The 23,150-nt window shown below is 45.7% G+C and overlaps 1 protein-coding gene across 5 annotated transcripts in view; it reads right to left on the minus strand.

The window, feature by feature from the left end:
• The window catches only part of PNPLA7 (patatin like phospholipase domain containing 7), a 96,931-nt gene that overhangs the window by 65,718 nt on the left and 8,063 nt on the right, over nt 1-23,150 (minus strand). For all 5 annotated transcript variants that reach the window (XM_053373230.1, XM_053373231.1, XM_053373229.1 and 2 more), the window contains 15 exons: nt 22,563-22,651; nt 22,287-22,427; nt 21,480-21,639; nt 20,560-20,640; nt 18,432-18,560; nt 17,463-17,543; nt 15,679-15,820; nt 14,773-14,850; nt 13,091-13,197; nt 12,019-12,177; nt 11,070-11,147; nt 9,953-10,158; nt 7,499-7,630; nt 6,686-6,809; nt 965-1,078 (listed from right to left, as the gene is read on the minus strand). In XM_053373230.1, coding sequence (XP_053229205.1) covers nt 965-1,078; nt 6,686-6,809; nt 7,499-7,630; nt 9,953-10,158; nt 11,070-11,147; nt 12,019-12,177; nt 13,091-13,197; nt 14,773-14,850; nt 15,679-15,820; nt 17,463-17,543; nt 18,432-18,560; nt 20,560-20,640; nt 21,480-21,639; nt 22,287-22,427; nt 22,563-22,651 — 1,821 coding nt within the window. The remainder of the gene's footprint in view (nt 1-964; nt 1,079-6,685; nt 6,810-7,498; nt 7,631-9,952; nt 10,159-11,069; nt 11,148-12,018; nt 12,178-13,090; nt 13,198-14,772; nt 14,851-15,678; nt 15,821-17,462; nt 17,544-18,431; nt 18,561-20,559; nt 20,641-21,479; nt 21,640-22,286; nt 22,428-22,562; nt 22,652-23,150) is intronic.

Genomic DNA, 23,150 nt, shown 5'->3' on the forward strand with positions numbered 1-23,150 from the left:
ATATTTGGATGCTTCTTAAGATATCATAATCAAATGATGGCCTCTGAGAGCAAGGATGAGGTTTTCATCTACATTTGGATACAACTGGGTGCCATTTTGAATCAACATGGCAGGCTGGACCTCTCAAAAACTTCACTGATTTCAAAACTGAATGTTTTTTGGTCTTCTTAGAATTCTCAAGTGACACCAGGTACTGGCCTCCTAAGAAACTTCAGTGCATGATTATCTTGGGCCAGTCACTATCTCCCAATGTAACCTACCTCACAAGGTTGTCATGAGGGTTAAGGGGGGAGTGAGGATGAAGAATCATTAGATGACATGCTGAGTTCCTTGGGAAACAGGTGGGACAGCAGGATTAATAAAATGCAAATGTAAAAATAAATAAATTCTACAGTCCAGAAGATACTTCAAATTCTGCTTTAGAAAAGCTGGATTCCACAAACTGCATGTATTTAAATACATTAATTAGTAGCCCTGGCCCATCACAGTCCAGCATCCTGTTCTTACAGTGGTCAATCAGATTCTTCTAGGAAGCCCACAAGCAGGACACAAGGGCAGTCTCATTCTCCCACTATGTTCCCCAGCAACTGATATCCAGAGTACCAGTGTGGTGTAGTGGTTACAGCGCTGGACTAGGACCTGGTGGGAGACCCTGGTTCAAATCCCCACTCAGCCATGAGGCTCACTGGATGACCTTGGGCCAGTCACTGCCTCTCAGCCTAACCTACCTCACAGGGTTGTTGTGAAGATAAAATGGTGAGAAAGAGAACTATGTGTGCCACATTAAGCTCCTTGGAGGAAAGGTGGGATATAAATGCAAAAAAGAAAAAAAAGAAAAAAGGTTGGAAGGCATTAGAGGCAAAAAGGGCAATCCAGGCTACTCTAAGCCATGCCCACAAGACAAACTGGTGGTTACCTTGCTGAACAGGAGTGTTTTGTGCTATGACAGAGCCCATTAGCTTACCTGGGGGAATTTGCGTTTGATCGAAGTCAGCGCTCCCTCTGGAAGTTTGGCCAGCTCAGAATCACGAACTGCATGTACTGTTGTTGCCCTAGGCTGGTGGGTTAAGGCTTCAACCTAAGATAGAGAGAAGGGAAAGTTGCTGCTGAGATGGCACTGGTAATCGCCGTAGTGCTGCTGTGGTACCAGCAACTGCCATAGCACTGCCAAACCAAAACATAGCACAAAGCAGGGGTAACCTCTGCTTCTAGCTGAACTTGTTCAGTTCTCTGTTTTCATTTGCCCCATCTTTGATTGATTTCATAAGAGAGCAGGAAGTGAAGTTTTGTTTGATTTCAGTAATATGCACAGCCCTATCCTACTTCCCAAGCCCAAAGTATTCATACAGTGTATTGAAAGGGGGAGGACTTACTTAAGTAATTCTTTCTTAATAAACCAATGCTCCTCTTTCCTAAAAGAGTAGTCTGCCTGCTGCCTTCTGACATAGTTCACTGCTCTGGGCTTGCCTCTTTCCTATCAGAACTTTTAGATTCACACAAAAATGCAAGGATGGCTCCTCTGAGTGCAGAGTTCTTCCTGTTTCATACAAGAAGAGACCTGCTGGATCACACCAAAAAGGTCCATCCAGTAAGCATCCTGATTCCTATAATAGCCACCCAAGCACCCTGGCAATGCACTCCTGCTGTCGCCCCCTCCCCCAACACATCTGGTGTTTAGGCTGCCTGCCTCTGGACATGAATACTGCCTACAGCCATTGTGATTAATAGTCACTGATGGACTGCTCCTCCTTTGTCTAATCTCTGCTACAAAGCCATGGGTCACCCCACATCTGAGGGCAGCAAACTCCATACGTTTATTTTGCACTGTAAGAAGATGTCACTTCTTTTGGCTGTCCTGAATCCTTCTTCTCATCACAATTCATAGGGTAAGTCTTTCATGGGGTAGGGCTATAGCTGAGGCTATACAAAACACCTGCTTTGCAAGCAAAATGTCCCAGGTTCTATCCCTAGCAACATCTCCAGGTAGGTCTGAAAGAGATCCTCTGCCCTAAACTCCAGAGAGCTGCTGCCAGTCAGTGATGAATATTGAGCTAGATGAACCAATGGTTCTGACTCAGTATAGAAGTGGTTTCCTGTGCATTTAATCATTATGGGAGAAATTTATCTGTACACTTCCTACATACTATGCACAATTTCTACAGGTAAACCATCTTGAATGTAAGAGCAAAGTGTGACTTGGAAGCTGAACTGAGATGGGAGAACCCCCCACATGCATGTGAGTATCCTTCAACTATTAGAAGTTTGGAAAGCAATGCCCTAAACCACAGGCCTTCAACTGATCAGGATGCACTAGGGGCTGTGGCCTGATCCAAGCTGGGTCAAAACAGGAGCACTGCCACCGTGCAAATATATGGTCAAAGATTAAGAAATGGGTCCCCAAATGCGTTCCTGGGTTAACAGTGGGTCCTGGGTCTGAGAAGGCTGAAGATACCTGCCTGAAACCGCAGGAAACTGTATGTTCTGAAGTTAGGAGAAACAAGATGGAGCAGGAATACTAGCCCCTGGGGCGGCTGGAGAGGGCTTTGATTAGTTGATAGGGGACGTGGGCTGGACAGGAGGTGGTTATGACTGAACCAAAGTGTGAAGCATTGTCACTTAGAACCTGGCACCACCTTTGCAGATGACAGCAGACTCATCCACCCTGACAGAGAACACACTTGCAAGAACAACATTCATGAAAGGTGAGAGTCTCACTATTGAGAACCTCTTCGTCTTTAAAAACTTTAAAAAAGAGGGATGGAACTTGATGGGACATTTTGTGTCACTTTTGTCCAGTTCTGAACTTCTTGCCCTGCTTCTGAATCATGACTGTGTCTGCCGCTGAACCTACACCATTACGTTCCTGAATAAAGATCTATTTCTTACTCACAAGTAAGAGCCTCTGTTTGACAGGAGCCAGCAGAACTGCCTAATTCACCTCACATTTGGGGAGGCCTCTCTTCTCCAAGAGGTCTTCAAGAACCCAACATTTGGATCAAATGGATCAATTTTTAAGGAAATGAAGAGATATGGCCATGCCTTCTTTCGACAAAAAATGGCGCTCCCACTGCCTGTTTATCACTTTCAAACCTAGGAACAGAGTGAGTCATCATTTAATGAGACCTCGTGCTAAGTGAAGTGACATTGCTCCCTGCCCTGAGGGAAGCGCTGACATTTTCCAGTGCCGGAACCTGACCTGGCTTTTGGTGGCAGGCTGCCCCATGAGAAGCGGTAGCAGCCCAGAAAGAATGTAGAGAAAGAACACTTGAGCCAGTCCAGCGCTTAGCAACTAATGGATTCTGTTAAGTGAATGGACGTCACTTGCCATTTGGGTCTGTTTACCCTGTTCCAACAGGAGCTGAAGACTAATTTGATTTATTATATACATACATTATTTCAAAATCCTAATCCAGCCTTCGCCCACTTGCCCCCCCCCAGTTGTATACGCATTTCACCCTAAAAAATGAGCCCCACAACTTTCCTGCATTACAAACCCCCGCACAGAACCATATTCTGAGTGGCCACAGCCCACACTGATTCTCTCACCAACACTCTAGTAGTAGTATTTTGCACACCTGTGGAATTGTGACAGGGGCAGCAAGACCAGATGATCAGATGTTGTTGCCCAGCCAGTGCAGCTGATGGTCAGGGATGATGGGAGCTGGCAGTCCTACAACATCTGAAGGAACACAGAAATTCCCCACCTATCCTTCTCCTTCCTTGGAGGTTTTTTAAGCAGAGGCTTAATGGTCATCTGCCATGGATGCTTTAGTTGAGATTCCTGCATTGCCAGGGGTTGGACTAGATGACCTGAAGGATCCCTTCCAACTTTACAATTCTATGATTCTCCATTGAAATCAGGACGACAATGGACAAAGAGGATGAATTTGGAAGCAATTTTTTAAAATATAAAAAGCCCTAAAAACAAATATGTTCTTTGGATAGCAGGGGCACAACTTTTGCAACTGCCTACAGTATCACCTCTGCTCATGGGTGCCAAGCCAAAAACAGAAAGATAAATATATATTTTTAAATAGGCACACAGAGGGTTGAGCTAATCTCCCCATCCTTTCATGAATAAGATAAATTGACTGTTTGAGCTACTGGTCCTGCTTGGATTTCATCAGAAATTAGAAAAAATGAATTAATACCACAATTAGTTTATCATGGATTGAATTGGAATCATAGATTATCTCTAAGGCTGTACACCTTAAAAACTTATTTTTAAAAAAAGGTAAGATCAGCAAACTAGTCCGCTAAAGGATCGGCTGATTAACCAGCAGGGACAACTCTTCATTAGCAAAGTTCTATTGTATACTGATGGCTATATTTGTTCTTGGCCATTACTGGAAAAAATGATTAAAAATAAAAAAAATCTCTCTAAAATTAGAAGTAGCTTGTGCTTATCTTAATGTTCTCCCACATTTCTCAAAAGTACCATCTCTACTGAAGTTCTGGCTTTATGCTAGTTTATTTAGACAACAGAAATAAAACCAATCAGTTACAAATTCTTTAAATCAGCTAACAGCCCTCTCTGCTTCTTGAATAGTGAAAAAGATTGTCAATTTTTTGAGATAATTAGCTAACAGATTTAGAAAAGCATATTCATGCCTTCTGCTTTTAGCTTTATCTAGATTTTGTGATGCTTTAACTGACCCTCAGGGTGAGAGCTGCTACTGTGATTGCTGTAATAACCAAAGTATGGTTGATCCAACTTTTGTATCAGTTTGTGAGATACAAGCTCATCAAATGTTTTATACATTGTACATTTGCACTTCTGTTAGGATGTCATAGTTCTAAGCTGAAGCTAATTTGATCATCTTGTATCTGCTATACCAGAAGCCAAAGAGAGGACAATTCCCAAAGTTGTTTTAACTGTCAATCTCTCTTTCCTGAGAACTCTTGGAATTATTACTCTGTGAGGGGTATAGGAATCTCCTAACAGTCTCAGCACCCTGAACAAACAAAAGCACTTTAAATGTATGGTGTGAATATGGCCCAAGAGAGGTGCATTCAGAAGTGATATAAAAACAGTAATCAGATGAGAGGTGCATGATTTAATTTAACCATTAAGAAAAACAAAAACATTCCACAGCCTGGCTCCAATGAACTACTTTAGACCCAAACAGTGCTGACTCAAACTTAATTCTTAAATCCCACTTCAGTGGCAGCCGTGGAAAAAAGCTCTGCTGGATGAGCTAAGGAACCTCATCTTCAGGGCATAGACCTAGCAGTGTGGATCTTTGCATTCTGGCCAAAACAAGTTTGAATGGCCTGATCTGCCAGTTCTTGCTCTCTCTGCACTGTCCCATCATGCTAATATTTATGAGTTGAATTAACCAGAATGTTTAGAGCAGGCTATAATACTCCTCTATCTCTTGAAGCGTAAAATGAAATTCACTGCCTCACAAGCTGGCTCAATGCAGTATTTGCTAATTTAATTTAATCTTTGTGGAAGTTTATCACCAGCTCCTGGGCTGAATACTGCTCTGGAAGTGCCTTTCAAACCTTTTGTTTTCCTTCAGAGTTTGCTGTCAGGGACAGCAGTACTTTGCGCTTTGAAATTATATGAATTTTACACACATACACACCAAAATTCCACAGCAGTATACGATAAATTCCGCAGCCCGCTAAAGCAAAAGAAAAATCGCCATCCCTGCTTCCAGTGCATAATTAATTCTGCTACCAGCAGAGTTGAGGCATTTAAAAGATCATGACGCATTATAAAGATTGCACACCTCTTGTTGGAACAGATATTATAGCCAGAATGTCAGGCTTGAGCTTGTTATTTTTGAAAAGGGGTTATTAAGATGTAAGAGGCATGCCTTTTTTAAAAAAAACCAAAGTTTAATCGTAGATTCCAGCAGCCAAGCAACATTAATTGGATATATCTCTAGAAGTCTAATGCACATCTGAGAACACAGGCTATAAGAGGTATGATTTTAAAATATAAAATAAAAATGTTTTAAAACCATGCAGAAAGCCACAGGTTCAATCTCCAGCATCTCTAGGTAGTGATGGGAGAGATCTTGTCTGAAACCCTGGAGAGCAATTGCCAAGTCAGCACTATGGGGCAAGATGGGCCAACTAAATATAAGGCAGCTTCTATTGTTCCTACAAACAAAATGGAGACTTCACTCTTACAACCCAAAGAGGTTCACCTCTAGAACGCAAAAGAGGTAGGCTATTACTTGGCACAAGCCCTGAGTTTCTTTATGTCACTCTTCTGGGAATGCCTGACTGGAGAAGAAAAGCCCGGAACAGCAAGCCATGCAGAGATACAACGAGCAGCCTCCTCTCAAGGCAGGTTACTCAGCTGCCCATTTGTTCTGGAAATGACTGAATGTTCCAATCGTACATGATGCAAAAGTACCCATTCGTGCTCAGCCAAGGTCAGTGATCAGGGATGAGCACTGTAGCCCAGCAACATCTGGAGAGCCACAGATTCCCCATCATTGTTGGGGGTTGGTCAGGTGGCCCAACGGGAACCAATAGGATTCCATTTGGCTCTATAAAGCAGGTGGATGGGGTCCTCAGCCTGAACAACTCGTTCCTTAGGGAAAGGCCAAGCTGCTTAGGCTCCTACTGCAACCTGCTGCCTCCAGTGCCATCAACAACTCAGAAAATGGGTTTGGTTCAAACAGGTCTCAATCCCAATCTAATTCACAAGCCAGGAGGAACTTACCACGCCAATCAGGTCACCGCGGCCATATTCCCCCGTCAGCTGCTTTTTCCCATCATCCATCCTGATGACAGAGCGGAGCCGCCCGTTCAGCACAATGTAGGTGCAATCTGAGTTGTCCCCTTGCCTGTGGAAGGACACACCAGTTACAGGAGGGAAAGACCCTAAAAGCACAATCTCCATTTCTGGCCTGATTTTTGGCAGGCCCAGAGCAGTCTAGGTCTACAGAATATTCAACAGACTGGGCCAGAAAAGCCACAAGAAGCTAACCTGCAGAGACTGTACTGCTTTTGACCACTGCGTGTCTGTGTCACCTTTCTCCCTCCTCCTATTTTTGTTTAAAAACATACATGGGAGTATTTGAACTCCCTGCACATGGAAAATCTGGATGTCAGAGAAAAGACCCAGGCAGAATCCTACAAACAGACTAGCTTTCCACGCACAAGTTTATTTTAATTTCCAATTTTTATTACAATTCCCTTAAATGCACAAAATGCAAAAGGCTTGAAAACAAGAGCAACAAAAATAAGCCAAAACTAATGCACCTTTTGGCATTCAGCATATCCCTAGGCAAATTTGCTCAAAGGTTTTAAAGCAAGGAAGTATTTCAATACATGCTTGTGTTCATAGCAGTCCCCTCTCTATAGACTTTCGTGTGGAAATGCTCCTATTCTGCACAGCTTTCCCCCACATCTACTCTACTGCCTCCTGCAAGGGACAGAAAAGCTTGACCACTGGGTAGGTTCCCCCACCCTCAATTTTGCAGGGGGAGGGGGCAAAGGGGTACACAAGCTTTCCATTTTGCATGCACCCTACCTATAAACAGCCCGTCCCGCTTCTACTTCCATCCAATCCAGAGCAAAGTCGATTTGCCTCACAAAAGATGACATCCGCTTCACAACTGTATGAGCCACACCCAGCACGACGGTGGGTTGCTCCCGCATTATCCTGAAAGGCAAGGTCTGGCAGTTAGGAAGAGTGTTGGGCCTCAGAGGGTACAGAGATGGCTAACTGCACCATTTGCCTAGGAAGGAAGGGAGGATGGGAGGGAGAAAGGGAAGAGAAGGAAGGAAGGTCCAAAAACCCAGTCCAAAACTCTTCTGCTAGCTTTGTTGGGTAATTTGATTCCACTATTCACCCACCCCTCAAAAAGTTAAACTCTGGCAGAGTCACCCTGACTTCTGTTTGCTGGATTGCTTGGGAGGCAAGTGCATTCTGAACCGCTTTGGAAAGGGCTATATTTATTTTCCTTTCCTTTCCTTTCCCTGTTATTACTCTGCTTTTCAAACTGAATGGGGCCCTTAAGGCAGATGCAGTAATAAAATATTTAAAAAAACAAGAATCGTTTTGTTTTGCTTTTTTAAGGTCAAGCATACAGAGTGGAATGAGAAACCAGCCAACAAACATTTCAAATAATCAGGGGCTTGTTTTATCCTTTTAAGTATGCTTGTCTCAAATTTCACTCTGTTACAACCCATTTATATTAATTGGAAAAGCAAAAAAGGGTTTTGGCCTGTAAGATTGTAAACATACACATGCTAGAAAACAAGGCAGCAGCATCCTTTACCACAGGAGATATGGGAAGAGCCATAGCTCAGTGACAGAGGATCCACTTTGAATTCAGAAGTTCCCAGGTTTGATTCCCAGCATCTTCAGACAGGACTGGGAGAGACTTCCCTGGAGAGCTGCTACCACTACTGGTCAGGGTAGATAATACTGAGCTAGAGATGGACTGATGGTCTGACTCCATACAAGTCAGCTTTTTTTCATGGCCACTGGCTACCAAGAGCTTTTTTTCACTGGCCACTGGCGTGAGCCACAGTCTCAGTGCTCAAATTACGAGAGGAAAAGGATGCGGGGGGGGGATCATGATCCTCAATGCACAAAAAGGAGCAGCAGTCTCCAATGAAGAAGAAAAAATCAGGAGTAAATGAGTTGGGTGCAATTATTAAATTATAAATGAGGTATAAAAATGCAACTTACATTGAAAGAAACAGGAAAACAAAAATGGAATCAAAAGTTCTTTGTGTTTAATTTATTAGTATTATGCTGTTAATGCTTTGGTTGTTTTTCCTGTTCTGCATATAGTCTGTTTTCGTTGTTTAATAGAAAGAATTTTAAAAATAAAAAGGCAAAGCTCCCGCCAGTCGGTTTCTGGGGAAGGCATGATCCAAGGCTTCCTGATCCTTTTGCTTGCAACTCACCACACATCTCACAACTTCCCGCCTTCCCTGGTGGCTCCCACGCCCCCTGGTGATGGCTTAATTAGATACTGGGAAGGGGGATTCAAAAGCCCCCTGCCCTATGCTACCCAGCATTTATTTATTGAATCACAGCTGTGAGTTCAGGGAAATGGTGTAATTAGCTGGCATCTGCCCGGTACTTAAATCCCACGGCAGGGGCACACCCAGTGGCAGAGCTCCCTGACAAGAGGGTGAGATGGGCCGTGGCACTGCTAACAGGCTGCTGCCTTAGTTGGTCCCACAGCTGGGCTGGAGACAAGGGCTGGCTTTGAACTGTTTCCTGCCACTACCCCTCATAGCACTTAGCCTTCGTGGCATTGCCTCAACTGGGGGAAGAAGGAAGGGGGAAGGGGGAAGCTTTCTGGGAGAGGAATGGGTCATCATTCAAGCTCTGGAGGCAGAGCATTGGCTGCAGCTAGACAAAAAGGGGAGCCAAGCAAAGCTCCGATCAGATTCATATGAAATGCATTGTCCTTCAGTACACGTATGGAAAACAACACTGCATACCGAATCTGGCATCCTGGCATTTAAATAAATAAAAGGAAGGTGCTAGTCCTTAAGGTTGGAAAGATAGGTTAGAAAGTGCATAAGCAGTACCTGGCAAAAACCTCAATAGTGCTATGTGCACAGAAACAACCAGGATTCCTCCAAAGTGCACCTTGCACCGTCACTGAATGGTTTTTGATAACTGGTCAAGACACAACTCTTTACCCGTGCCTTTGGTCACGTAGGTGACTTTCTTCGCTCCTGCCCTGCTGTTCTGTGCTGCTGTTAACCTCGACACTGATTATTTTAGGCCTTTAAGATTTTAATGTAGCCATTGTGATACCCTCAAGATGCTACAGGAATCTCAGCTCCCATCATCCCCAACCCTGGTCATGCTGGCTGGGACTGATGGGAGTTGCAGTCTTAAGCATCAGGAGGGGACTGGCCTAGAGGTATGATTCATTCAACCAAGGCTTAGAATTCCTAGCTTCTTCCAGCAATACTTGCAAACACATCAAAGGAGATTGGGGGGGGGGCTCACTCATAGAAGTGCGACTTGGAGATGGCCAGGAAGCTGCAATCACGATTGGCCTTGATGGTGAAGATGAGGGGCTCCCCCGTAAGGGCAGCCAGCTGCCCCACCAGCTCCCCAGGGTGGGTGATGAACAGGCAGGTCTCCTCCTCTGAGTCAATCTTCCGCTGATATACATGAAGCATTCCTGAGATCACAAATCGGATGTTGACATCCTGCAAGGGCAGAAGCAGAATCTGTTCCTCTGTTTCTATGTTTGCAAAGTCAAAGCCAGGGGTGGATTATATGGGGGGAGTGATGTTACAGTGGGAGTTGCAGTCCAGCAACACCAGCAACACCTAGAGGGCTAAAGGTTACCCCATATCTATTCTAAGAGTTGAAGAGCCATAGCTCCATGAAGAAGTGCAGGTTTTTCATGCTGAAGGACTCAGGTTCAACCCCAACATTTCCACACAGAGCTGGGAAAAGACTCAGTGCCTTAAACTGTAGAGAGCTGCTGCCAGTCAGTATAAACAGAACTGAGCTAGATGGATCAATGCTCTGGCTCGAGATGAGCCAGCCTAAGAGGTTCCTATGTAAAATACAGGCCTGTGGGGACTAAATTATTACTTCATCTTTAGGCCAAGGCCCACAGCTGAGTGCTATAGCATCTGCCTTACACACAGATATTCCAAGGTTCAACCCACAGCATCTCCAGGATAGCCTGGGAAAAGACTCCCTGCCTCAAACCATAGAGAGCTGCTGCTGGTCAGTGTAGACAACACAGAACTAGATGGACTGATGGTCTGACCCTATACAAGGCAGCTTCTTATGTACTTTGGAAAAGGGTCAGAGCATAGTGGTGGAGCATCTGCTTTTCACGCAGAAGGTCCAGTTCCCACCGTCTCTCCATTAAAAGGACCAGGAGGCAGCAGACGGAAATCCCTTTCTCTTCTAAAGATTCTGGAGAGCAGCCACGTGTCAGAGTAGCAAATACCAAGCAAGATGGGGCAGCAATGTGATCTGGTTGAATGGAGCTTCATGTGGCTGCACAGTGGCAGCTCAAAATGAACCCTAGAGATCAGAGGTGAAGCTCCCCACAAGCCCTGTTTTGACTCACATAGGAAAGTGGCATGCAGGGACTCACCTGGTCACCTTGCCTCGACACCACTGTCCCAGCGGTAACCTGATGCAGGGTCACTTTCCCATGCAAAAGGCAGGGGTCCTAAGTGGGTGAGAAAAGAGACACACACAGTCAAATTGAAAGCTGGAAAATCAAACGTGATGTGGAGAGGTAACAACATCCTGGCTAGTAAAGTTCCCAAGATGTCCTGGTTGCTCGCTGTGGTGTGTGTACTTGGATTAAAATAATCTATCATATATAAGAAGTAGGGGGAAACACCCACATTCAACATTCCTAGGCACTAAATTTTAATCTGGGGTTGTTGCAGACAGTGGCATTAAAAGCCATAGCAAATTGAGTAAGTTCTGGGTGCTGGCTCAGATAGTGACAGGGAGTGATGCAACACTGGGTCAGGCCATGACCCACTAGTGGGTCCCAATCCACCAGTTGAAGACCAGGGCAAACTCCCTCTTACATAGGTAAAAAAAACCCACATCTGTGCAGAGACTGAGGTATCAGTAGGCCTGGAGGAAAATCCCAGAGTTTGCAGGTAATATTTTAGAAAGTCATTGGGTAGGGGAAGAAGAAACGACTCAAAGCATGTCAGTGAGGACTAAGCATGCTCAGTGGTGAAGAATGCTGACTGTGTGTTGCTGGAGGAAGGGAAGGAATGGAGTATACTGGAAAAGGGAATGAAAAAGCTGAAACCCTGAACATTTTATTGCAGGTCATGTTTCTTACAAAGTTTCAAAAAGAGATTGAAGGATGAAGCATGGCAAATCCTACATTTTTTGGAGGTTGAAAAGATCTCCTCCCCGCTTTTTAAAATCATTACTAAAGCCACTTTTTGACAAAGCTCATTTCCCCATCCAGCAGAGGTTGGATAAACATTTTCTCCATGGCTGCGCTCGGGACTGCCTTTCATTACAGTGTGGAATTATGCAAACCCAGTTTGGCCCTCCCCATGACTCACATCCAACTTCATCAAGGTTAAAAGGTCCATCTTGGCAGCTTCTAAGATGGCCTCAGACTGCTTCCTGGCACTGGGCTCCTGGGCTGAGAGGTGGTCCTGTGTATAGTGGAAGATGGCCGAGGGCATTTCTGTCACCGTCACCGTCTTCTTCAAGATGGACTTAAAAGAAGCAGAAACACCAGAGGTTAAATTTTCCATGCTGTGCTGAGTACCACCTGGCACACTGTGGCCACATAAGCCAAAAACCCTACATGGGACTTCTTAGCAACTGCTTCATTCCTTAACCTTCACTTCCCCCATTACATGTAAACCCCAAAAAGAATGCTTAATGTAGGGCTGCCATGTGTCCAGATTTTCCCGGACATTACCGGGAATTGATATCTGGGGGGAATTTCTGAAGGGTGGCACTTTGTCCTGGGTCTTAGGCAAGTCAACTTTCGTGATGTCCTGGTTTTTACTTTTTGAAATACGGTGGTACCTTGGTTCTCAAACGCCTTGATTCTCAAACACCTTGGTTCTCAAACATCAAAAACGCAGAAGTGTTCCAGTTTTCGAACGTTTTTCAGAAGCCGAACATCTGATGCAGCTGTAGCTATTGTTTCCGGGGCCTCTGCACCAATCAGAAGCCGCCTTGGTTTTCAAACATTTCAGAAATCGAACTGACTTCCAGAATGGATTAAGATCAAGAACCAAGGTACCACTGTATGGCAACCCTACTTAATGGCAAAAGGATTCAATCTTTCTTTCACTCAATCCAATTCAAGAGGCAATGGCAGCAATTTCTCACCAAACATTGTGAAGGAAGGCCACATAGGGACTGGCTCTTTCCAGTCGGTGCAAATACAGAGGGCAGCTTAATGGGTATGCTATTGTTATGGCTGCGTGATTTATTGATATATCGTCCAAAACCGGTTTGAATTCCATACCGTGATATCAGTTTCATAATTTTTGACCCGAAAATATATTGTGAATCATGATATGTGTGTGTGCTATGCAAAAATCATGATGCAGGAAAAACTGTGAAGCTAGCCAATGCCTTTACAGGAGGAGGAGGAAGGCTCAGAAAATCTACCTTGCATGTGACATTGCTGGAAAGCACTTCTGAAGAGGAGGAAGAAGAGGCAACTCTGGCTCTCTCGTAGGCCATGTCCAAGTCCAGCTTGCTGCTAGTCAAGCTTCCTGCAGAGGGAAGATGGAGGGAAGACATCACCCTCTACAGCAGTGGTTCCCAAACTTTTTCTGGCCACAACCCCCTAGATCCCATAGACCCATCCCCAGTGCCCCATACCCTGTTCAGTGCCCCCCTGCCTCTTAGTGCCCCCTAGGTAAACCCACTACCACCCAGGGGCAGTACTGCCCACTTTGGGAACTATGGCTCTACAGCATCTTGGCCCACCCTGCTAAAGGCTGTGGCAGTGGTTTTAGGATCAATTTGGTCTCAGAAGAGAGGCCCACATTGGTCCTGCCCACCATGACATTGGGTTCACTTCAGCACATATGGCAGATCAGTGATAAGGTGGTCATGTTCTGGGATGAAGTATTCAAAGAAATTGGAGAGGAAACTGGGCAGAACGTGGTTAAAGGTCCAGAGTTGGCAGCACTTAATCTTAACCAAGGAGACAATATGAAACTTCATTGTAAGCATTGTACTGGCCATCTATTATGAACAGCCAGGCTACTGATGGACAGTTATTGTAAATATTTAGAGGGTGAAGCATTGACCGCAATGTATATACCGTATTTTGCGCCCCATAGGACGCACCGGCCCATAGGACGCACCTAGTTTTTGGGGGGGAAATAAAGAAAAAATATTTTATTTTCCCCCCAGGTGCGGGGCTGGAAGAACCAGGTCGGGGAACAGCGGGAAGGCGCGCTCCGCTTCCCCGCTGTCCCCCGGGCTTGTGGGGCTGGCGATGGGGAGAAGTGCGCTGAGCCCAGGACTGGAGGCAGCTCTGCGCAGCCATCGGGCGCCGGGTGGGACTTTGCGCCCCTCTCCCGATGGCCGCGCAGAGCTGTGCTGAGCCCGGGACTGCACGCAGCTCTGCGCAGCCATCGGGAGCCAGGCGGGACTTCGCACCCCGCTCCCGAAAGCCGCGCAGAGCTGCGCTGAGCCCGGGACTACAGGCAGCTCTGCGCAACCCTCTGAGCCGGTCTCCCGAGGGTTGCGCAGAGCTTCCTGAAGACTGGAAAGCGAGAGGGGTCAGTGCGCACCGACCCCTCTCGCTCTCCAGGCTTCAGCGAAAGCCTGCATTCACCCCATAGGACGCACACACATTTCCCCTTCATTTTTGGAGGGGAAAATGTGCGTCCTATAGGGCGAAAAATACGGTATATTTAAAAATCTGGCAATTACCGCTGATAGAAAAATTAACCACTAAACTGAAAATAGCAAGGGATGAAACTAAAAGGCACATGGTTTGTGAACTGGTAGATTTTTATTATGCTCATTGCAAAAAAGGAGAAGGTGGGGCTCCTCTGCACTGCAAAGGTCTTTGGTTGCTGTGATTCTATGTGGGAACTGGAACTGCCATGAACCTGGAAATGTGACAAATTAAGCAATTTGAACTCCTATACAAGCCAACCTCAAATCTACAGAAAATGTGTATATTTTGTTCTATACTGTATCTTGTTGCTTAGTAATATGACAAAATAGTAAAATCTTAATTCTTTAAAAAGAAGTGAACTTAGGGGGCATTCAGTGCCATGGTGAAGCTCCCCACACCCGCTGTTTCCCCCTCAATGGTTCACACTCACCTTCAGAATATCCAGAGGATGATGTCAAGGACAAGCTCCTTTTGAGAGGGTTCTCAGATATGGAAGGCCTCCCTGCATCTGCAATACAGAACACAACAATAGACAATATACTAACAAATTGCTTTTTGCAATTTGAACTAAGAGTCACAGAAGAGTCACATGTGGAGCCCCTACCAAAGCACAGTTCTCGGAAGGTGCCGGATGATGCCTATCCTTGGCTCCACCCTTCCCTAGTCTATGGTGGAAGAACACTCCCAGGGCCTGCTCCTAACAGAATGGTTTTAATTGCTACCACTGAGGAATTGGAACATTTTTCAGCCTGAGGGTCATATTACCTTCTGGGGAAAACGTCTGAGGGCCACATGCCAGCAGTGGGTAGGGCCAGAGACAAAGTGGGCAGAACAGCAACTTTCAATTTTACCTTTTTTATAGTAGGCTAGTTTCTACACACACAATCTGTTCTCTAGCAAGGCAAACAAGAGGCATTATCAGAGCCAGGAGTGCCAGCTTAGCCCTGTGACCGTGGGTGCCTGAGGCCGTGGGTGCCACGCAGCATGCATGGCCCTGGGACTGAAATTTGTGGGTGTTCAGCCCCTTCATGGGGAAATTTGTGGGTGCTCTGGCAACCAAGGCCCCAGGAAGTTGGCACATTAACATCAGAGCTCAAGGACACATTGCAGCTCAAGGAGGGCATGAAGGAAGGCTGGTGAAGAGAGGTGGCATGAGGGGAGGAGCCTGACCTGAAAAGAGTCCTGAGGGGCAGATAAAGAGGCTTGAATGACCCCAGGCCCCAAGCCTAAGGTTCCACACCCCCAATTTAGAAAGGAGTATTTGCTGACACAGAGCTGAAAAACCATGTCCCTCAAGGTTGTTCCCAAGAGCAATTCCCACTTAGGTAATCCTTACCCGTCTCTGCAGAACCTGTTTTCTCCAGCTTCTCCAGCCGGTCCTCCTCTGACAGATTGGACATCTGCCTCTTCACTGCTCTGCCGGCATTTGCCCCAGAGGTCACGCTTGCAACTGACACCAGTGGGATGGCCTGGCTCTCCTATCAGGGGCAGAATGCAGAGACCCAAGAAGGTACCATTCAAATCAGAAAGCACCACAGTCCAATAGCTTAGGGATAGAGCACCTGCTTTGCATGCAAAAGGTTCCAGGCTCAACCCCTGGAGAGAGACTCCTGGTCTGAAATGCCATAGAGCTGCTGCTCCTGGTGGTCAGTATAGACATTACTGCACCTAATGGACTCTTGTGCTGTGTTCCTAAACTCAATGCTACTACTGAAAACTATTATGGAAAATGTATCTCCTCATCTCACATCAGTAGGATGTCCCACAGGCGTTGATGGCCTGTGCTCAGAGGAATGGGTGTCTACATCACTCTCTGGGCTAAGCAGCAGATTCGGCCAAAGCTACTGTAACACAAATTGGGGGGTGGGAGTCTCTCGTGGGCCAGGGTCCCTTGGAGGTAATCTGCTTGCTGGTGATGGAGGGGGAACCACGGCCTTCTCTCTCTCTCTCTCTCTCTCTCTCTCTCTCTCTCTCTCTCTCCCTCCCTCCCTCCCTCCCTCACCTGCCCTGCCCAATTTGCTGCCAGGGGAAGAAGCAGATCATTCTTGCCAGGGGTCTGAAATGATTGCTTGAAGTGGAGCTTTTCTCCACTTGCATGAAACTAGGCCAAGGAGGAGAGCACATGCAGAAGGTATGCCACCCCTGGATTAAAGGAATATAGGAGTCATCATGGGCTCTGTAGCTCACTAATGGAAGAAAATGGCTCATTAACATTTCCTATGAGACCTTTTTCCTAGCACAAGTCTCTACATTGGTTTGTTGCTTGCATTTGAGTTTCACCCCCAGTGAGTTGGGAAATGTAAGGGGGGACATGACCGGCATTTCCTAAAAGCACATGTCATGTGAAGTGTAAAGTTGCATTCTTCCTTAGGATGCCAGAACCTGGCATCATCAGACAATGAAATTGTTTGGTAGCAGGTTCTGGATGGACAAGACAAAGGACTTATTCACACAAGGAAGAATTAATCTATGGAACTCACAGCCATAAGAATTCAAGATGACCATGGGCTTGAGGACCAAGAAAAATTCATGTAGTATTCAGTTGCCAGGGTGCAAAACTGAGAACGGCTGTTGCTTTCCTGCACTGCTTGTGGACTTCTCAGAGGCTTCCTGCTGACCATTGCAGGAAGCAGAATGCTGGATGAGCTGGAACATTGCTCTGATCCAGCAAGGCTCTCCTTATTTCCTTAACGTCCTCTGGGTGGTGGTGATGGTACTATTTTATCCCCATAAAAGCTTTGTGAAGTAGACTAGGTAGAGAAATAAGGTCTCCAGGGTCACAGTGTGATTAGAACCCAAGTCTCTTCCACCCGAGTCCAACACTAATTCTAAGAACAGATTCCAAGTTTGCTTCTTATCCTCCCCATCCCACCCCCAGCACCGATTTTCTTTTTGCATTGTGTATTTTAAAATGCAAGTTTGTGGGCAGGCACAGTCTTGACTGCACTTATTTTAGGCAAGCTCTTTCAGGAGCTGGTTTGACATAAAAATGCTTTAAACAAACAAATAACAACCACTGAATCATGCTGGGTCTCAGTACAAAAAATGAGACTAAGCTGGTGTTTGCCTAACTGGAAGTATATAATTCTCTTTGCTTCTAATTGAGCAGTCTTCACTTACAGAGCTGAAGAGTTCAGTAGTCAGTCCAAGGTAGTTGTGCAACGCCAGGAAGGTCACTCTTTGGAGCCTCACCATGATTATCTAAGAGCAGGAGGATCAAATACAGACAAATGGTTAGCCACACCTGGACTCAAGGAGAACCCTGACTATAGTTAGGTTCAAAGTCTGTTCCTGGAGAGAGGAATTGAGATGGATGCTCAGAAGAGCACAGGGGCATTTTCATATCTCACCTCCCTGCCCCCAAGAGGAAAAGGGGATAGAACTTCCCAAGGAACTTGCCGTACTTTTCTGTGTATAAGACGATGGTTTTTTACTTTAAAATAATCTTCAAAATTGGGGCTCGTCTTATACACGGATAGTGCAGAGTGGGGACGGGTGAATGGTTGCAGCCATGAGCAGGAAGTTGTCAGCGGCAATTGGGTTGGTGATTGGTGGCTGCAGCAAGGGCTGCTGTGGATTGGCTTCTGCTGTGGCAATTGTGCATGTGTTTGCCGGCTGTTGGTGGCGATCGGGCAGACCCTTAGCGTGCAACTCTGTGCAACCCTCCCCCCAAAAGCCTCAACAACTCTGGGCAACCCTCCCCCCCCAAAGTTGAACAACTCTGGGCCATCTCCCCCCATTTTCTTAAATTGGAGTCCCCAAAAACAGGGGGTGTCTTATACATTGGGGCATCTTATACACAGAAAAATACAGTACATCTTTGTGCCGTTGCCTCCAATCCGGACACCTATGGCAGACACCCTGCCTCACTCTCAGGCCATTTCCACACCCATTGTTCTAAAGCAGGTGTGGAAAACCTGTGGCCCTTCAAATGTTAATAAAGTACAATTCCCATCACCCCTGGCTATTGGCTATGTTTGCTGGGGTTGATGGGAGCAGCAATTAAGCAACAATGATGGGAAGGCCAAAAATTCCTCATACCTGCCTTAAAGCTAAGAGGACTCCCTCCCGTAACAGCACCAGCCTCACCTGCACAACTCTAACAAGGGTCTCAGGATATTTCTGGAAGACGTCCTGGAATGCATTGGCTGGGAGGCGCAAGATCGTCGAAGGCATCGCCGCCCGAGCAGAAACTGTTTTATATGGGGCAGGATGACCCTAACAAGGAAGACATTTCATGTAAAAGTTTACGCTTTGCCCTTCCAGGAATTTGAGAGAACTCTAATTAAAATGAAGTATTCCCTTAACGAGTATTCCACTTAACACTTTGGTAAATCTGGGAAACAGGTTCAGTACCATTTAAATGTTAATAAATATTTATGCAGTAATTTTGTATTTTTATTTATTGCAAAAATGTACATGCTGCTTAATTGTAAATAAAACATTTACAAATAACATAAAATATACATTACAATTATTGACAAAAAGGAAATACAGTGGAACCTCTATTTGTGACCATAATCCATTCCGGAGGTCTGTCCAGAGGTCGAAACAGGTCGCTGGGAGAGGCGCCGTTGTGCACGGGTGGCGATTGCCTGCTTCTGCGCATGTATGAACGGCAATCGCCACTCCTGCGCATGTGCGAACAGCGATCAGTCCAGTGCAACTGGACTTAACGGTCAGAGGTCCCTTTACCTTTAATTGTTGTTATCATAATTATCATTATTGAAATAACTGGGGAGGGGTCATAGCTCAGTGGTACAGGATCTGCTTTGCATGCAGAAGGTCCCAGGTTCAATCCCCAATGGGATCTCCAGGTAGGGCTGGGAAATGCCCTTGCCTGAAACTCTAGAGGGCTGCCACCAGTCCATGTGGAGTTTATGTATCGAGGAATGGATTTTGAGAGCTGGTGTTGTGCAATGGTCAGAGTGTCAGAATAGGACCTGGGAGATACAGGGCTGTTGTGGGGATTAAATGAGGAGGGAGAGAACCACGTGTACCACCTTGAGATTCTTGAAGGGAAAAGATGGGATATAAATGCCATAAAGAAACAAACAAACTTTTTAAATAGTTTGTTTTCTTGTGTATGTTAAATTAAGGAAGTTTTAGTGCCCCCAATGGAATTGTTATCATGTATTTTAATTGATACCATAGATTTTTTTTTTTAAAAACCTGCTTAGAAGCCATTTTGGTATATAAACAGTATATAAATTAATAAGGAACAGAATAACAATACAAATAATAGCAACATCCCTTCCCCAACCCAAAAACTGTAATCAGCGGGCACTACTTGAAAGCAACTTCCTTTGTACTTATTTGTAAGCCCTCTCTCCTTTCTGCCCCCACTATCATCAGACCTTCCTAGCATCTAACCCCTGAATCCCCTAGCATCACACCCCACACCAAGAAAAAAACTCTCTTCACAGCACATTCTTCCTACAGCTAGTGGAGGGAAACAAAAAGTAATCCAGCTGAGTAATACTGCTCAGCTCCCAACTGGCTGATCGATTCTTAATTACAGAAGGTTTTTTTTGTTGTTGTTTTTAAAGCACAACCCAGGGCAGGAACTTGGGAGGCTTAGTTTTTAAGCCCTGCTGGCAGCTCCAAAGGGAGAAAGAGGCGAAAGATTCTGGCTTGCAGAGGGCTGCTTAGAGTAATGAACTTATCTTAAACACACCAGGCAGACATTTGGGCTATGTGATGTAGTCTGGAAGAGCATCACTTGCCTATGGTGAGTAGAGGCTTGCTTTGTGGCAAATTTATGAAGGGAAAATGCAAACAATTAAAGAAACTGGGTACATGTTCTCCCTTTCAAGTCGAAAAGGAGCCACAAATGACCCAATGACTACATCTAGGCAAGAAAAACATTCAGCTGTCTAACATTTTTTGCAAATTAACACACAAAGTCAAAATAAACCTCCTAAGTGATCTAGGAGGAGGAGGAGGAGGAAGAAGAAAAAAAGGGGGGATTCTACAAGCCTAAAGTTCACTCACAAACACACCCCTCTCTAGACTCCATGCAAGCAAATGAAAAGCATGATCAGGCAAAGGCACTCAAGGAGAGGGTAACACAAGGCTGGTGAGGGATGTGGCCTGAAACAGTCCCCAGAACCAGAGAGATTTAGAAGGCCATATTCACCTCCTGGGCCTATAGTTCCCCACCTTTGTATCAAAGGATAAAGACATCCAAGAGCCAGAGTCATGGGCTTTGGCTTACCGTGATGACATCCAATATGCTGAGGAGGCTGTGGACACTGTCTCCCGCCAAGACTTCTTTGACCACCACCTCTGTGCCATCCTATTGTGGATGGGGGGGGGGGGAGAATAATGAGACCACATTTCAGCTACACAATTACAAGCTAAGTTCAAAGACCTCTGTGTGTGTCTCTGGGAGTGACTGGCCTTGAAAAGCAAGTAATAAAAAAGCAGAAGAAATAAGGCAGACACAAACTCTGTGTCTGAGGCAACTTTCAACACAAAGCTCAGCTTGGCATACGCTTATGGGACTGGCTCCCACCACCCACACTCTGCAGGATCTAGGAGGCATAACCACCACCCCAAGGATGGGAAGACGCCTCATTCTTATTAGTCTTTGCCAAAAGCTATATAATGAAGGTGCCAGGTACATCTCTGTGGGAAGGCTGCCACAGAGAATACCCTCTTGCAGGCCAAAACTAAAGAGCAACTAAGGGAGTAACCCCTGTTGATCTTATCACCTGAGAGGGTCTGTAGGGAAGAAGGCGGCCTTTTAGGTATTTGGGGCCTGAGTCATTTAGGGCTTTAAACACTAACCTACATACCTTGAATTGGGCCTGGAAATGAACTAGCAACCAGTGCAGCTGGTTTTAAAACCCTTTTAAAACAAGGGTTATATGAGATCAAAACCAAGACAGGCAGAACTTTGGTAGCTACCGATCATACAGCTAGCGGGCCTCTCAACAGAAAAATTAGAAGTTTCTTTACACTAGGTCAGAGCATGCCTCCACCTGCCACAGCCCAGTAGTGTCTACTCTGACTCTGCCAAGCAAAGAGGGGACTTTGTTATTATTTGCTCCTTATCTTATATGTTTTACTGCTCGATACTGTGTTAACTGGCAGTTTGGCCATGTATGTTGATGACCTGTCAGCTATCCTTACACTTTCTTGAATGCAGACTTCCAGCTTTCCATCCTGCACCACGTAGATGCTGTTGTCCAGCTGCCCCGGGCGGAAGATGTACTCCCCTTCGTGCAGCTGGACAAAAACCATATGCTTGCAGAGCTCCAGGAAGAGAGGCTTCTCAAAGTGGCCAAGGACCCTGCAGGGAAAAAGATGAGAAGGAGCTTGCGCACCAGACATCCTGCTCCTGGCCTAAAACAGCAATGAGTCCATAGAGGGGGAAACTCACTGCTACAGGAGGTTGCCACAGCTGCTACTTTGAAAGTACAGGTGGTGACCATTTTGCATGTGTTTTGATTGGCGAGTGACGGCCAATGCGTGCACTATTTTTAACCCCCAGAAGAGGGCAGGGACAGTACAGGGCAGGGAAGGGTGGGGCAGGCTTGCACATGCTTTGCCAACATGTGTGATGACCCAAATCACAACCCCTGTGCAAACAGAGTTGCCTGTAACAGGGGCAACAGCAGAAGGATTCACCGGCGGACTCTATTAGTCTAAGTTAGAGAGCAACCCAAAGCCTATTTTTAGAAGGAGAAAACCAAATGCAAGGGGTTAAGATGCAGACATTGCTGCCACTGTGCCTCACTAATGAACTTCTTAGAGGGGCTGGCCTGCTCATTGCTAGTAAGCATGGCAAGCTGGTTAAATGGTCCCGGTGTGTCAATCCTTATTCTCCTCAAACTGAGGACATGTCAAATCCAATCTTTCTGCAAACTCTTTAATGGTAGGGAAGTTGCTTCTCTTCAGCCCCCACCAGCCCAGTTCTCTCATCACGTTTGCCCTTACCTGACATTTTTAAGCATGTAAAGGACTTCGGAGGGCAAGTGGGAATTCTTCACGTCAAACTCCGTTAAATCTGCCTCGAGCAGAGAGGGTGGAGGCTCCTTCGGCTGCAGGGTGGGGGACTCCTTCTTGAACCGCAGGATCCTATAGGGAATAAAGCAGAACTGGTTCACCTCACAACAAGGCCATTGGGGGAAAGAGGTCCCTGTTGAGGTCCCTTCATTTTCTTCCTCCCCATTTAAACTCACACAACCCACAGGTCCCTGCATCCCCCAATACCTCTTGGCCAAGGACAATACTTTGGCCCTCTTCCGCATCCGCTGCCGAGGGACAGTGTTTCCAACCAGAGAGTTTGGTAGAGTTGTAACCTGGAAAAGAAGAAAGGTTTCCTGAAGGAAAGAGATCTCAACCCACAGAGGAACATACAGGAAAAAGGCAACCAAGCTGGGATTTTACCACGGGTTCTATTCAGTGTTAGTTTCAATAAATCTACCCTAAGTAGGTCTAACTAAGATCCATTCATTTTAATGTGTCTACCACAAGTAGAACTTAATTGGAGTCAACCCCAAGGCATTAGAGCCTCTGCTTGTCCCTGGTACAAATAAAGAAAGGACTGAAACAATGGTGGTAAGCAAAAAACAGAAAACAGGACATTTCCTTGATCTAAAGTTCCAGACAAAGAAATGCATGCAACTCAATTCTACTCAGAGTAGACTCACTAAAAGGAATGGACCTAACTGAGATATGCAAAACCTGGTCCAAGTTATAACAGAAAGAGGGAAAAGGAGATGGCAGAAAACTGCAGAAAGAAGAGATGGTGGAGCAAACTGGAAGAATGAACATAGGAAGCTGCCAGACTACTGGTAG

Source organism: Podarcis raffonei, chromosome Z (genome assembly GCF_027172205.1).
Source record: "Podarcis raffonei isolate rPodRaf1 chromosome Z, rPodRaf1.pri, whole genome shotgun sequence".
NCBI classification, from domain to species: domain Eukaryota; kingdom Metazoa; phylum Chordata; class Lepidosauria; order Squamata; family Lacertidae; genus Podarcis; species Podarcis raffonei.